Genomic DNA, 14974 nt, shown 5'->3' with positions numbered 1-14974 from the left:
TATTGTGTAATTACCATGTTGCTACAGCTACTTACATGTGCAGCAACTATTAAATAGTGTAATGATCATGTCATTACACTACAGCTGAATGCTGTAACCGTTATATTGTCATTACTGTGTTGTTACAGCTCCATCTACGTGCTGTAACTGCCATTGCATTGTGTATGTACCGCTGTTACAGCCACATCTCAGTGCGGTAACAGTTATTGTATTGTGCAGTTGCCATGCAACTAGAGCTATCTTTGCGTGTGTGTTGTTATATTGTGCAGTTGTCATGCAACTAGAGCTACATTTGCGTGCGTGTTATATGGTGCAGTTGCCATGTCGTTACACAGCGATCACTCCAACGTGCGGAGGATGCACACAGCAGTGAAGCTGAACGAGGTGATCGTGAACAAGTCCCACGATGCTCGACTGGTGCTGCTGAACATGCCAGGGCCACCCAGGAACCCGGCAGGCGACGAGAACTGTATCCTTGAATTCAAAACAGTACAGATACAGCGGTGTACAGTATAGTGCAGTGTAGTACAGTACAGATCGTGTAGTACTGTTACAGTAGATACAGTGTGGTACAGTACAGATACAGCGGTGTACAGTATAGTGCAGTGTAGTACAGTACGGATCGTGTGGTACTGTTACAGTAGATACAGTGTGGTATAGTACAGATACAGCGGTACAGATACAGTGGTGTACAGTATAGTGCAGTGTAGTACAGTACAGATCGTGTAGTACTGTTACAGTAGATACAGTGTGGTATAGTACAGATACAGTGGTACAGATACAGTGGTGTACAGTATAGTGCAGTGTAGTACAGTACAGATCGTGTAGTACTGTTACAGTAGATAGTGTGGTATAGTACAGATACAGCAGTACAGATACAGTGGTGTACAGTATAGTGCAGTGTAGTACAGTACAGATTGTGTAGTACTGTTACAGTAGATAGTGTGGTATAGTACAGATACAGCGGTACAGATACAGTGGTGTACAGTATAGTGCAGTGTAGTACAGTACAGATCGTGTAGTACTGTTACAGTAGATACAGTGTGGTATAGTACAGATACAGCGGTACAGATACAGTGGTGTACAGTATAGTGCAGTGTAGTACAGTACAGATCGTGTAGTACTGTTACAGTAGATACAGTGTGGTATAGTACAGATACAGTGGTACAGATACAGTGGTGTACAGTATAGTGCAGTGTAGTACAGTACAGATTGTGTAGTACTGTTACAGTAGATACAGTGTGGTATAGTACAGATACAGCGGTACAGATAGTGGTGTACAGTATAGTGTAGTACAGTACAGATCATGTAGTACTGTTACAGTAGATACAGTGTGGTATAGTACAGATACAGCAGAGTACAGATAGTGGTGTACAGTATAGTGCAGTGTAGTACAGTACAGATCGTGTAGTACTGTTACAGTAGATACAGTGTGGTATAGTACAGATACAGCGGTACAGATACAGTGGTGTACAGTATAGTGCAGTGTAGTACAGTACAGATCGTGTAGTACTGTTACAGTAGATACAGTGTGGTATAGTACAGATACAGTGGTACAGATACAGTGGTGTACAGTATAGTGCAGTGTAGTACAGTACAGATTGTGTAGTACTGTTACAGTAGATACAGTGTGGTATAGTACAGATACAGCGGTACAGATAGTGGTGTACAGTATAGTGTAGTACAGTACAGATCATGTAGTACTGTTACAGTAGATACAGTGTGGTATAGTACAGATACAGCGGTACAGATACAGTGGTGTACAGTATAGTGCAGTGTAGTGCAGTACAGATTGTGTAGTTCTGTTACAGTAGATACAGTGTGGTATAGTACAGATACAGCAGAGTACAGATACAGTGGTGTACAGTATAGTGCAGTGTAGTACAGTACAGATCGTGTAGTACTGTTACAGTAGATACAGTGTGGTATAGTACAGATACAGCGGTACAGATACAGTGGTGTACAGTATAGTGCAGTGTAGTGCAGTACAGATTGTGTAGTTCTGTTACAGTAGATACAGTGTGGTATAGTACAGATACAGCAGAGTACAGTGCATTACAGTGTAGATAGTTGTGTACAGTATAGTGCACTATATTACATTAGATACAGTAGTGCAGATATTGTAGTGTACAGTATAGTGCAATATAGTACAGATACAGTAGTGTACAGTACAAATGGCATGGTATATGCTGATAGTGTAGTACAGTACAGATAGTGTAGCATAGTCTAACACAATGTAGTACAGTGCAGTGTTGTATCCTACAGCACAGATAGTCTAGTGCAGTGCAGATGCAGTGTGGCATCAGTGTGGTGTGTAGTGTAGTAAAATACTGATAGTATAGTATGTATGGTCAGCATAGTAAAGTACAGTGTTTAACAGTGTAGTATATTACAGTGTAGTAAAGTACAAATATAGTGTTTAACAGCATAGTATAGTATGGTCAGTGTAAGATGAGATAAGATCACTTTACTGTCCCTATACAGTCTCCTGCATGAGGACTGTGTCTTTTCTCAGACCCCAGCTTGCTCTCCAGGAGACACACAGACAGGGAGAGAAGCTGGGGGTCAGAGCGCAGGGTCAGACATTTATACAGCACCCCTGGAGCAGCTGGGGTGAAGGGCCTCGCTCAGGGGCCCAGCAGAGTAGGATTCCTCTGCCGGCTGTAGGATTCGAACCAGCAACCTTAAAGTACAGAGAGAGTTTTTGACAGTGTAGTATAGTATGGGCAGTGTAGTAAAGTACAGATAGTCTACTATCTTACCCTGCAGCTCACAGACAGCAGCCCACTGGAGCTCAGCAGGTGTGAGCCTGGCCAGTACCTGGATGGGAGACTCCTGGGAAAGCTGAGGCTGCTGCTGGGAGAAATGTTAGTGGGGCCAGTAGGGGGCGCTCACACTGCGGTCTGTGTGGGTCCTAATGTCCCAGAACAGTGATGGGGACACTAGACTGTAAACAAGGTGCCGTCCTTCAGATGAGACGTAAAACTGAGGTCCTGACTCTCTGTGGTCAGTCAAGACCCCAGGGTGTCTCTCAGAAAGAGTAGGGGTGTGACCCCAGTGTCCTGGACAGACCCCCCCTGGTCTTTACCAGTCATGGCCTCCTAATACCCCCCCCATCACTCTGCTCTCCTCCCCACTGAGAGCTGGAGTGTGTGAGCGGACTGGAGCCTCATCACACTGGGGGGGTGGAGGGGATCCCCAGTACTGGACAGCGCTGGGAGAGGATAGTCCAAAATAGAGCTGTAGAAGTGTCAGGATATTTTTAGTGTAGTGCAGTTACAGATACGGGGGCTGTGCGTGCTCCTTATCTACTCTCCTCCCAGACATGGAGTTCCTGGAGGTCCTCACGGAGGGCCTGGAGCGCGTCCTGCTGGTCAGAGGCGGGGGCAGCGAGGTCATCACCATCTACTCGTGACCATTTCCACGGCAACTCAGGAAGCAGCCAATCGCAGTCCGCAGGCGGGTTGGGGGGAGGGGAGAGGGGATGGGGAGGGGCAGGGACAGTCGGGGGTGTGGCCCCATAAACCACACCCCCAACAGGAAATGATGTGGCGGACTCTAATTGGCTGTCTCGGATAGTCCCCACCCTCTCCCAGGCGTCCCATGTTTCCAGGGCTGTGCGCCCCAGTCTACAGAGAGCAGCGTGTGTGTGTGTGTGTGTCCTCACAGCAGGAATGTGTCAAAAACACACAGCTCTGTCTGTGAATCCCAAATCCACACGCACACACCCCCCAGATCAGGCGACGTCTCCAGTTTTGTGTGGGGGGGGGGGGTGGGGTCCTTGCAGTCTGGGGACAGGAGCAGCCCCCCGGACATGTGACCCGGGACATGATGGTGCTGGGAGATTATCAGTACAGATAATGATCTCTATAAGGGAACAGGTGCCTGTACTATAGGTGTCTGGGGGGTGCAGGAGTGTGTAGTATAGGGGACCAGATCAGAGGATGTATATACTGTACTGTGGACTGTAGCACAGATAATGATCTCTATAAGGGAACAGGTGCCTGTTCTATAAGTGTCTGAGGGGTGCAGGAGTGTGTAGTATAGGGGACCAGATCAGAGGATGAATATACTGTACTGTAGACCACTGTGGACTGTAGTACAGATAATGTTCTCTGTAAGGGAACAGGTTCTATAGGTGTCTGAGGGGTACAGGAGTGTGTAATATAGGAGACCAGATCAGAGGATGTATATACTGTACTGTAGACTGTAGTACAGATAATGATCTCTATAAGGGAACAGGTGCCTGTTCTGTAGGTGTCTGAGGGGTACAGGAGTGTGTAGTAAAGGGGACCAGATCAGAGGATGTATATACTGTACTGTGGACTGTAGTACAGATAATGATCTCTATAAGGGAACAGGTGCCTGTTCTATAGGTGTCTGAGGGGTACAGGAGTGTGTAGTATAGGGGATCAGATCAGAGGATCTATATACTGTACTGTGGACTGTAGTACAGATAATGATCTCTATAAGGGAACAGGTGCCTGTTCTATAGGTGTCTTGAGGAGTACAGGACTGTGTAGTGTAGGGACCAGATCAGAGGATGTATATACTGTACTGTGGACTGCAGTACAGATAATGATCTCTATAAGGGAACAGGTGCCTGTACTATAGGTGTCTGGGGGGTGCAGGAGTGTGTAGTATAGGGGACCAGATCAGAGGATGTATATACTGTACTGTGGACTGTAGCACAGATAATGATCTCTATAAGGGAACAGGTGCCTGTTCTATAAGTGTTTGAGGGGTGCAGGAGTGTGTAGTATAGGGGACCAGATCAGAGGATGTATATACTGTACTGTGGACTGTCATACAGATAATGATCTCTATACGGGAACAGGTTCTGTAGGTGTCTGAGGGGTACAGGAGTGTGAAGTGTAGGGACCAGATCAGAGGATGTATATACTGTACTGTAGACTGCAGTACAGATAATGATCTCTATAAGGGAACAGGTGCCTGTTCTATAGGTGTCTGAGGGTACAGGAGTGTGTAGTATAGAAGACCAGATCAGAGGATGTATATACTGTACTGTGGACTGTCATACAGATAATGTTCTCTATAAGGGAACAGGTTCTATAGGTGTCTGAGGGGTACAGGAGTGTGTAATATAGGAGACCAGATCAGAGGATGTATATACTGTACTGTAGACTGTAGTACAGATAATGTTCTCTATAAGGGAACAGGTTCTATAGGTGTCTGAGGTGTACAGGAGTGTGTAGTATAGAAGACCAGATCAGAGGATGTATATATTGTACTGTGGACTGTCATACAGATAATGATCTCTATAAGGGAACAGGTGCCTGTTCTATAGGTGTCTGAGGGGTACAGGAGTGTGTAATATAGGGGACCAGATCAGAGGATGTATATACTGTACTGTGGACTGTAGTACAGATAATGATCTCTATAAGGAAACAGGTGCCTGTTCTATAGGTGTCTGAGGGTACAGGAGTGTGTAGTATAGGGGACCAGATCAGAGGATGTATATACTGTACTGTGGACTGTCATACAGATAATGATCTCTATAAGGGAACAGGTTCTGTAGGTGTCTGAGGGGTACAGGAGTGTGTAGTATAGAAGACCAGATCAGAGGATGTATATACTGTACTGTGGACTGTAGTACAGATAATGATCTCTATAAGGGAACAGGTGCCTGTTCTATAGGTGTCTGAGGTGTACAGGAGTGTGTAGTATAGAAGACCAGATCAGAGGATCTATATACTGTACTGTGGACTGTAGTACAGATAATGATCTCTATAAGGGAACAGGTGCCTGTTCTATAGGTAACTGAGGGGTACAGGAGTGTGTAATATAGGGGACCAGATCAGAGGATGAATATACTGTACTGTAGACCACTGTGGACTGTAGTACAGATAATGTTCTCTGTAAGGGAACAGGTTCTATAGGTGTCTGAGGGGTACAGGAGTGTGTAATATAGGAGACCAGATCAGAGGATGTATATACTGTACTGTAGACTGTAGTACAGATAATGATCTCTATAAGGGAACAGGTGCCTGTTCTGTAGGTGTCTGAGGGGTACAGGAGTGTGTAGTAAAGGGGACCAGATCAGAGGATGTATATACTGTACTGTGGACTGTAGTACAGATAATGATCTCTATAAGGGAACAGGTGCCTGTTCTATAGGTGTCTGAGGGGTACAGGAGTGTGTAGTATAGGGGATCAGATCAGAGGATCTATATACTGTACTGTGGACTGTAGTACAGATAATGATCTCTATAAGGGAACAGGTGCCTGTTCTATAGGTGTCTTGAGGAGTACAGGACTGTGTAGTGTAGGGACCAGATCAGAGGATGTATATACTGTACTGTGGACTGCAGTACAGATAATGATCTCTATAAGGGAACAGGTGCCTGTACTATAGGTGTCTGGGGGGTGCAGGAGTGTGTAGTATAGGGGACCAGATCAGAGGATGTATATACTGTACTGTGGACTGTAGCACAGATAATGATCTCTATAAGGGAACAGGTGCCTGTTCTATAAGTGTTTGAGGGGTGCAGGAGTGTGTAGTATAGGGGACCAGATCAGAGGATGTATATACTGTACTGTGGACTGTCATACAGATAATGATCTCTATAAGGGAACAGGTTCTGTAGGTGTCTGAGGGGTACAGGAGTGTGTAGTGTAGGGACCAGATCAGAGGATGTATATACTGTACTGTAGACTGCAGTACAGATAATGATCTCTATAAGGGAACAGGTGCCTGTTCTATAGGTGTCTGAGGGTACAGGAGTGTGTAGTATAGAAGACCAGATCAGAGGATGTATATACTGTACTGTGGACTGTCATACAGATAATGTTCTCTATAAGGGAACAGGTTCTATAGGTGTCTGAGGGGTACAGGAGTGTGTAATATAGGAGACCAGATCAGAGGATGTATATACTGTACTGTAGACTGTAGTACAGATAATGTTCTCTATAAGGGAACAGGTTCTATAGGTGTCTGAGGTGTACAGGAGTGTGTAGTATAGAAGACCAGATCAGAGGATGTATATATTGTACTGTGGACTGTCATACAGATAATGATCTCTATAAGGGAACAGGTGCCTGTTCTATAGGTGTCTGAGGGGTACAGGAGTGTGTAATATAGGGGACCAGATCAGAGGATGTATATACTGTACTGTGGACTGTAGTACAGATAATGATCTCTATAAGGAAACAGGTGCCTGTTCTATAGGTGTCTGAGGGTACAGGAGTGTGTAGTATAGGGGACCAGATCAGAGGATGTATATACTGTACTGTGGACTGTCATACAGATAATGATCTCTATAAGGGAACAGGTTCTGTAGGTGTCTGAGGGGTACAGGAGTGTGTAGTATAGAAGACCAGATCAGAGGATGTATATACTGTACTGTGGACTGTAGTACAGATAATGATCTCTATAAGGGAACAGGTGCCTGTTCTATAAGTGTCTGTGATCTGCAGGTGACTAAGGAGTACAGGGGTATTTAGTACAGTGGTCCAGAGCATAGTTGTACACATTCCACGACGGACAGTGTTCCTGTTGTATATGAGAGAGGATGTATATACGGTCGGATGGGCGTGGGGCACAGGGGTATAGAGTACAGGAGACGAGGGGGAGGGGGTGTGTGTATAGAGATCTGCCTCCGTCTCTGGCTGGGGCGACCCCGCAGGGTGGGGGTCCCCCGCGGGAGGCGAGGCAAGGGGCTCGTGTGTGGGCCTGGGCAGGGGCGCACAGAGCCCGGAAACGCACACCGTGGGCGCCCCCCGAAACTCACCTGATAATTGTTTTATTTTGCCAAAATAACCAGCAGTTCTAGATGTGAGAGTAACTTGTCCTTCCCTACAGCCTCTCTGCGCCTAGGGCTTCCCACGGTCTCCCGTGCAGAGGTTCTGAGCCACTGAGCCGGAGGACAACGGCCAATCGCTGCGGCCGTTGCTGCAGAGTCTTTGCCGCAGATATTTTTGTCGGGATTAGTTTTTCTGAGTGGGTGGTCCTTGTGCACGTGTGTCCGGCGGTCTCCCTGTGGTGGGTGCTGAGGAGGGCGGGGCCGACGATGTTGAGGATGAGGAGGGTGCTGTGTGCTTGAGAAACGTGCGGTCTGTCTGGGCGTCTGTCTGTGCGAGGCTCCGAGTGGAGTGTGGGAGGAGCTGCGTTTGTGTTTTACAAAAAACAAAAGGTTGGGGATTTAAAAACAAAGTGAATGAATAAATCTGGTTTTAAAAGAAAGTGTGTTCTGGCTCTGAGTCTGGGGTCCATCGCTCTTCCTCTTCAGCTCCTACTCCTCCCCTCTTGCCAGCAGCTGTATCCCCCTGCAGCTCACTGACAGCCCACTGCAGCTCAGGGTGAGCCTGGCCAGTACCTGGATGGGAGAGTCCATCACAGGGCTCAGACAGAGCAGGGACAGTCCATCGCAGGGCTCAGACACACACTCCAACACAGAGCAGGGACAGTCCATCGCAGGGCTCAGACACACACTCCAACACAGAGCAGGGACAGTCCATCACAGGGCTCAGACAGAGCAGGGACAGTCCATCGCAGGGCTCAGACACACACTCCAACACAGAGCAGGGACAGTCCATCACAGGGCTCAGACAGAGCAGGGACAGTCCATCGCAGGGCTCAGACACACACTCCAACACAGAGCAGGGACAGTCCATCGCAGGGCTCAGACACACACACTCCGACACAGAGCAGGGACAGTCCATCGCAGGGCTCAGACACACACACACTCCAACACAGAGCAGGGACAGTCCATCGCAGGGCTCAGACACACACTCCGACACAGAGCAGGGACAGTCCATCGCAGGGCTCAGACACACACTCCGACACAGAGCAGGGACAGTCCATCGCAGGGCTCAGACACACACACTCCGACACAGAGCAGGGACAGTCCATCGCAGGGCTCAGACACACACTCCGACACAGAGCAGGGACAGTCCATCGCAGGGCTCAGACACACACACTCCGACACAGAGCAGGGACAGTCCATCGCAGGGCTCAGACACACACACACACTCCGACACAGAGCAGGGACAGTCCATCGCAGGGCTCAGACAGAGCAGGGACAGTCCATCGCAGGGCTCAGACAGACACACACACTCCGACACAGAGCAGGGACAGTCCATCGCAGGGCTCAGACAGAGCAGGGACAGTCCATCGCAGGGCTCAGACACACACACACACTCCGACACAGAGCAGGGACAGTCCATCGCAGGGCTCAGACAGAGCAGGGACAGTCCATCGCAGGGCTCAGACACACACACACACACTCCGACACAGAGCAGGGACAGTCCATCGCAGGGCTCAGACACACACACACACACACACACACACACTCCGACACAGAGCAGGGACAGTCCATCGTAGGGCTCAGACACACACACACACACACACACACGCACACACTCCGACACAGAGCAGGGACAGTCCATCGCAGGGCTCAGTCACACACACACACCTCTGACACAGAGCAGGGACAGTCCATCACAGGGCTCAAGACAGAGCAGGGACAGTCCATCGCAGGGCTCAGACAGACACACACACTCCGCCACAGAGCAGGGACAGTCCATCTTCGGGCTCAGACACACACACACACACACACACACACACACACACTCCGACACAGAGCAGGGACAGTCCATCGCAGGGCTCAGACACACACACACACTCCGACAGAGCAGGGACAGTCCATCGCAGGGCTCAGACACACACACACTCCGACACAGAGCAGGGACAGTCCATCGCAGGGCTCAGACACACACACACACTCCGACACAGAGCAGGGACAGTCCATCGCAGGGCTCAGACAGAGCAGGGACATTCCATCGCAGGGCTCAGACACACACACACACTCCGACACAGAGCAGGGACAGTCCATTGCAGGGCTCAGACACACACACACACTCCGACACAGAGCAGGGACAGTCCATCGCAGGGCTCAGACACACACACACACTCCGACACAGCAGGGACATTCCATCGCAGGGCTCAGACACACACACTCCGACACAGAGCAGGGACAGTCCATCGCAGGGCTCAGACACACACACACTCCGACACAGAGCAGGGACAGTCCATCGCAGGGCTCAGACACACACACACTCCGACACAGAGCAGTGACAGTCCATCGCAGGGCTCAGACACACACACACACTCCGACACAGAGCAGGGACAGTCCATCGCAGGGCTCAGACAGAGCAGGGACAGTCCATCGCAGGGCTCAGACACACACACACTCCGACACAGAGCAGGGACAGTCCATCGCAGGGCTCAGACACACACACTCCGACACAGAGCAGGGACAGTCCATCGCAGGGCTCAGACAGAGCAGGGACAGTCCATCGCAGGGCTCAGACACACACACACTCCGACACAGAGCAGGGACAGTCCATCGCAGGGCTCAGACACACACACTCCGACACAGAGCAGGGACAGTCCATCGCAGGGCTGAGACACACACACACACTCCGACACAGAGCAGGGACAGTCCATCGCAGGGCTCAGACACACACACACTCCGACACAGAGCAGGGACAGTCCATCGCAGGGCTCAGACAGCAGGGACAGTCCATCGCAGGGCTCAGACACACACACACTCCGACACAGAGCAGGGACAGTCCATCGCAGGGCTCAGACACACACACACACCTCTGACAGAGCAGGGACAGTCCATCACAGGGCTCAGACAGAGCAGGGACAGTCCATCGCAGGGATCAGACATACACACACACTCCGACACAGAGCAGGGACAGTCCATCGCAGGGCTCAGACACACACACACACCTCTGACAGAGCAGGGACAGTCCATCACAGGGCTCAGACAGAGCAGGGACAGTCCATAGCAGGGCTCAGACACACACACACACTCCGACACAGAGCAGGGACAGTCCATCGCAGGGCTCAGACACACACACACACTCCGACACAGAGCAGGGACAGTCCATCGCAGGGCTCAGACAGAGCAGGGACAGTCCATCGCAGGGCTCAGACACACACACACACTCCGACACAGAGCAGGGACAGTCCATCGCAGGGCTCAGACACACACACTCCGACACAGAGCAGGGACAGTCCATCGCAGGGCTCAGACATACACACACACTCCGACACAGAGCAGGGACAGTCCATCGCAGGGCTCAGACACACACACACACTCCGACACAGAGCAGGGACAGTCCATCGCAGGGCTCAGACAGAGCAGGGACAGTCCATCACAGAGCAGGGACAGTCCATCGCAGGGCTCAGACAGAGCAGGGACAGTCCATCACAGGGCTCAGACACACACACACTCCGACACAGAGCAGGGACAGTCCATCGCAGGACTCAGACACACACACACACTCCGACACAGAGCAGGGACAGTCCATCGCAGGGCTCAGACAGAGCAGGGACAGTCCATTGCAGGGCTCAGACACACACACACTCTCCGACACAGAGCAGGGACAGTCCATCGCAGGGCTCAGACACACACACACACACACACACACACACACACACACTCCGACACAGAGCAGGGACAGTCCATCGCAGGGCTCAGACACACACACACTCCGACACAGAGCAGGGACAGTCCATCGCAGGGCTCAGACACACACACACTCCGACACAGAGCAGGGACAGTCCATCACAGGGCTCAGACACACACACACACACTCCGACACAGAGCAGGGACAGTCCATCGCAGGGCTCAGACACACACACTCCGACACAGAGCAGGGACAGTCCATCACAGGGCTCGGACAGAGCAGGGACAGTCCATCGCAGGGCTCAGACACACACACACACTCCGACACAGAGCAGGGACAGTCCATCTTAGGGCTCAGACACACACACACACACACACTCCGACACAGAGCAGGGACAGTCCATCGCAGGGCTCAGACACACACACACACTCCGACAGAGCAGGGACAGTCCATCGCAGGGCTCAGACACACACACACTCCGACACAGAGCAGGGACAGTCCATCGCAGGGCTCAGACAGAGCAGGGACAGTCCATCGCAGGGCTCGGACACACAGATCCAGGCACACAAAACCAGGGCCACTTCACACTGCTAGCATATCTGTGGACTGTGGGAGGAAACCCACACAAACACACTGACTCCACACAGTCAGCAACCCGGGGTGTTAGTGGGACCAGTAGGGGGCGCTCACCCTGCAGTTTTTGAGGGTCCTAATGCCCCAGTACAGTGATGGGGGGGGGCAATTCTCCCAGAACCCAGTTAATCCAGCAGTGTGTCTCTGGACTGTGGGAGGAATCCCACATGAACCCGGGGAGAACATGCAGACTCCACACGGACAGCACCCCTCAGGACTGCAGTCGAACCCAGGGCCGATGCTCTCCACCGCGCCAGCCTGCCCTCCCGAAGACTTCGCCGTGAGTCTGTATCATGGGGAACTTAACGGATCCACGGGGACCGGTCCAAAATGGGCAAACCTGTGAGGACTGGGAGGGTCCCTCACGAGGACGAGCTGGAGATCGGGTCCCGCCCGGATCGCCGCCTGCAGGACGGGACCGGCGCGGGATATCTGGGGGCTCCAGGCCAGACCCCCACCAGATCACGATTGTGCAGACACTACTGTCATCAACTCCCACCCCAACCCTACTGGACTGTCTGGAACAACGAAAGAAACATTTATTCACCAGCTCCGAGGAACACCAAGTCACTTATAGGCAGGGACACAAGGCACACATCTGACGAGGAGAACGCGTCTTAACATTGAACTAACAGAAGGGAGCATTAAAAACAAGAGACGCTGATAAACAGGATCTCTGTTAGTTCAAAATGTCGACAAATCAGAACTTGCAAAGTGCTGCACGGACACCTTTATAGAGAGGGCTTGCAGAAATAAAAATGAAGTCCAGTAAGAAATAAACAAACAAGCGCACTCAATAACGTCTTACGCACTGCACATTCACGGCCGAGCTGTTTACCAGGGTGGCCGAGGGCTTAAGGTGTTGGACTCAAGATCCAATGGACAAGAGTCTGCGTGGGTTCGATCCCCACTCCTGGTAGCTTCTTTCTGTAACACCTGAACTGGTTTAATTTAGGGGGCGGAGCGCTGGCTCTGTGGCTCAGGAGCTGTGCCTGTGGCTGGGAGGTTGCCGGTTCGAATCCCGCGGCCGGCAGAGGAATCCTACTCCATCGGGCCCCTGAGCAAGGCCCTTAACCCCAGCTGCTCCAGGGGTGCTGTATAAATGGCTGACCCTGGGCTCTGACCCCCAGCTTCTCTCCCTGTGTGTGTGTCTCCTGGAGAGCAGGCTGGGGTCTGGGAGAAGAGTGGGCGGAGCAGGAACCTGTGAGCCTGCAGTGAAATTGGCCCCAGCAGCCCGCGCATCTCGCGTGGAAACCTGACCCGTCTATCTGACAGACTCGGGCCCGGGCGGCACACAGGCTCCGACTTCATGACGCGTGTTGTGATTGTGCGTTCTTGCAGCCACTTGTCGGTTTCAGACCGCTGGTCCTGCTCCCGGGAAACGCTGCGTACCGATCGGGATCGGTCGGGGGTTTCTGGGAGTGGGCTTCCATCAGGACGACCCGCAGCAGCAGCAGGAAGAGCCGCTGTCGGGGATTTTCCCTCACGCCTGAACGTGCTGGTGAAGAACCTGCCGTGTGGCAGAGGGACGGACTGTCTCCAGTTCGCCCAGGGCCCAGGGCCGCTACAGGAACAAGTCCCCGGCCTGCAGCGACCACATCAGGCCTCCTGACCCCCTCGGTCAAGCCCACTGCAGACCTGGCAGGCAGACAGACAGGCAGGCAGGCAGGCAGGTAGAGACAGACAGGCAGGCAGGGAGGCAGGCAGGCAGACAGGCAGAGAGGCAGGCAGGTAGAGACAGACAGGCAGGCAGGGAGGCAGGCAGGCAGGCAGGCAGGCAGACAGGCAGAGAGGCAGGCAGGTAGAGACAGACAGGCAGGCAGACATGGAGGCAGACAGGCAGACAAACAGGCAGGCAGGCAGATAGACAGGCAGACAGTTAGGCAGGAAGGCAGGCAGACAGGGAGGGAGGGAGGCAGGCAGGCAGACAGACAGGCAGGGAGGCATGGAGGCAGACAGACAGACAGTTAGGCAGGCAGATAGGCAGGGAGGGAGGCAGGCAGGCAGACAGACAGGCAGATAAGCAGGCAGGCAGGCAGACAGATAGACAGGCAGGCAGGGAGACAGGCAGGCAGGCAGACAGACAGACCGTCCTGCTGTACACGAGTCCTGCCCACGGCTCCTGTCTGCCCACGTCGGCTCAGCAGGTAGCACAGCTGTGCCTCTGGAGCCGTGTGATGAGCTGCAGGCGCTGGTCATCAGCCAGTCCCGGCCAGCGGATCCCTGATCTGCTGTCTGACAGGAAGCAGGCGGTGAAGACGGATCACCTGCTCTCTAGCTCTCTGACTGCCCCCGGGCCGCCACTCGCACTGTCACCCCTCCTGGTCTCTTCTTCCGGTCTGTCCGTAGTCGTCATAATAATAGTAATAATAATCATCGCTGTGAAGAGACAGGATGCTGGTTTAGTAAGAGAGGGGGCAAGTAGCCCAGGGAGGAAGAGGAGGAATGACAAAGAGATCTAGAAAAAGATTAGGAGGAAGGCACAGAGGGTGGCGGCAGAAGTAGCTCAGGTGTGGAGCTGCGTCAGCAGGCGCAGGCTGCAAAGGAACAAGTAACAGGTTCATCCCTGCTGAAAAGAGACGAAGGAAAACACAACGTTTCGGCCGTGGAGCTTCTTCAGGTGTGAGGAGCCGCTACAGGAGAGGACACAGCCGGGGAGAGTCGGAGGAGCAGCAGCAGCACCCGAGGGGGCCGGTCCCACTCGCGCCCACTGCGGCGTCGTTCCCACCAGCCGCGCCACACAGACCCCTCCCACCGCCAGCTGCTCTTCCACAGCCCTCCCTCCCTCCCTCCCGGAGCACGCAGAGACGCAGAGCCGCGGTCCGGCCCGGGTCCCGGTCGGGCTCGGCTCGCGGGGTCTGGGATGCCGGGCCGGCCGAGGGGCCAGACGCAGAGACGC

At 52.3% G+C, this 14974-nt stretch overlaps 1 protein-coding gene and 1 non-coding gene across 4 annotated transcripts in view; both read left to right on the top strand.

Moving 5' to 3' along the window:
• slc12a6 (solute carrier family 12 member 6) overlaps positions 1–8203 on the top strand; it is a 40713-nt gene extending 32510 nt beyond the window's left edge. For all 3 annotated transcript variants that reach the window (XM_088915955.1, XM_088915953.1, XM_088915954.1), the window contains 2 exons: positions 336–469; positions 3324–8203. In XM_088915955.1, the coding sequence (XP_088772081.1) occupies positions 336–469; positions 3324–3415 (226 nt within the window). In that variant the 3' untranslated portion in view covers positions 3416–8203. The remainder of the gene's footprint in view (positions 1–335; positions 470–3323) is intronic.
• A 4708-nt stretch (positions 8204–12911) lies between these two features.
• On the top strand, positions 12912–12994 carry trnal-caa (transfer RNA leucine (anticodon CAA)). Its single transcript has one exon. It is a non-coding gene; the product is annotated as a tRNA-Leu (tRNA).
• Positions 12995–14974: the final 1980 nt, after the last annotated feature.

The sequence above is a fragment of the Atractosteus spatula genome, chromosome 5 (genome assembly GCF_055471065.1).
Source record: "Atractosteus spatula isolate fAtrSpa1 chromosome 5, fAtrSpa1.hap1, whole genome shotgun sequence".
Classification (NCBI taxonomy): Eukaryota; Metazoa; Chordata; class Actinopteri; order Semionotiformes; family Lepisosteidae; genus Atractosteus; species Atractosteus spatula.
This window is presented reverse-complemented; position numbering and strand designations above follow the sequence as displayed.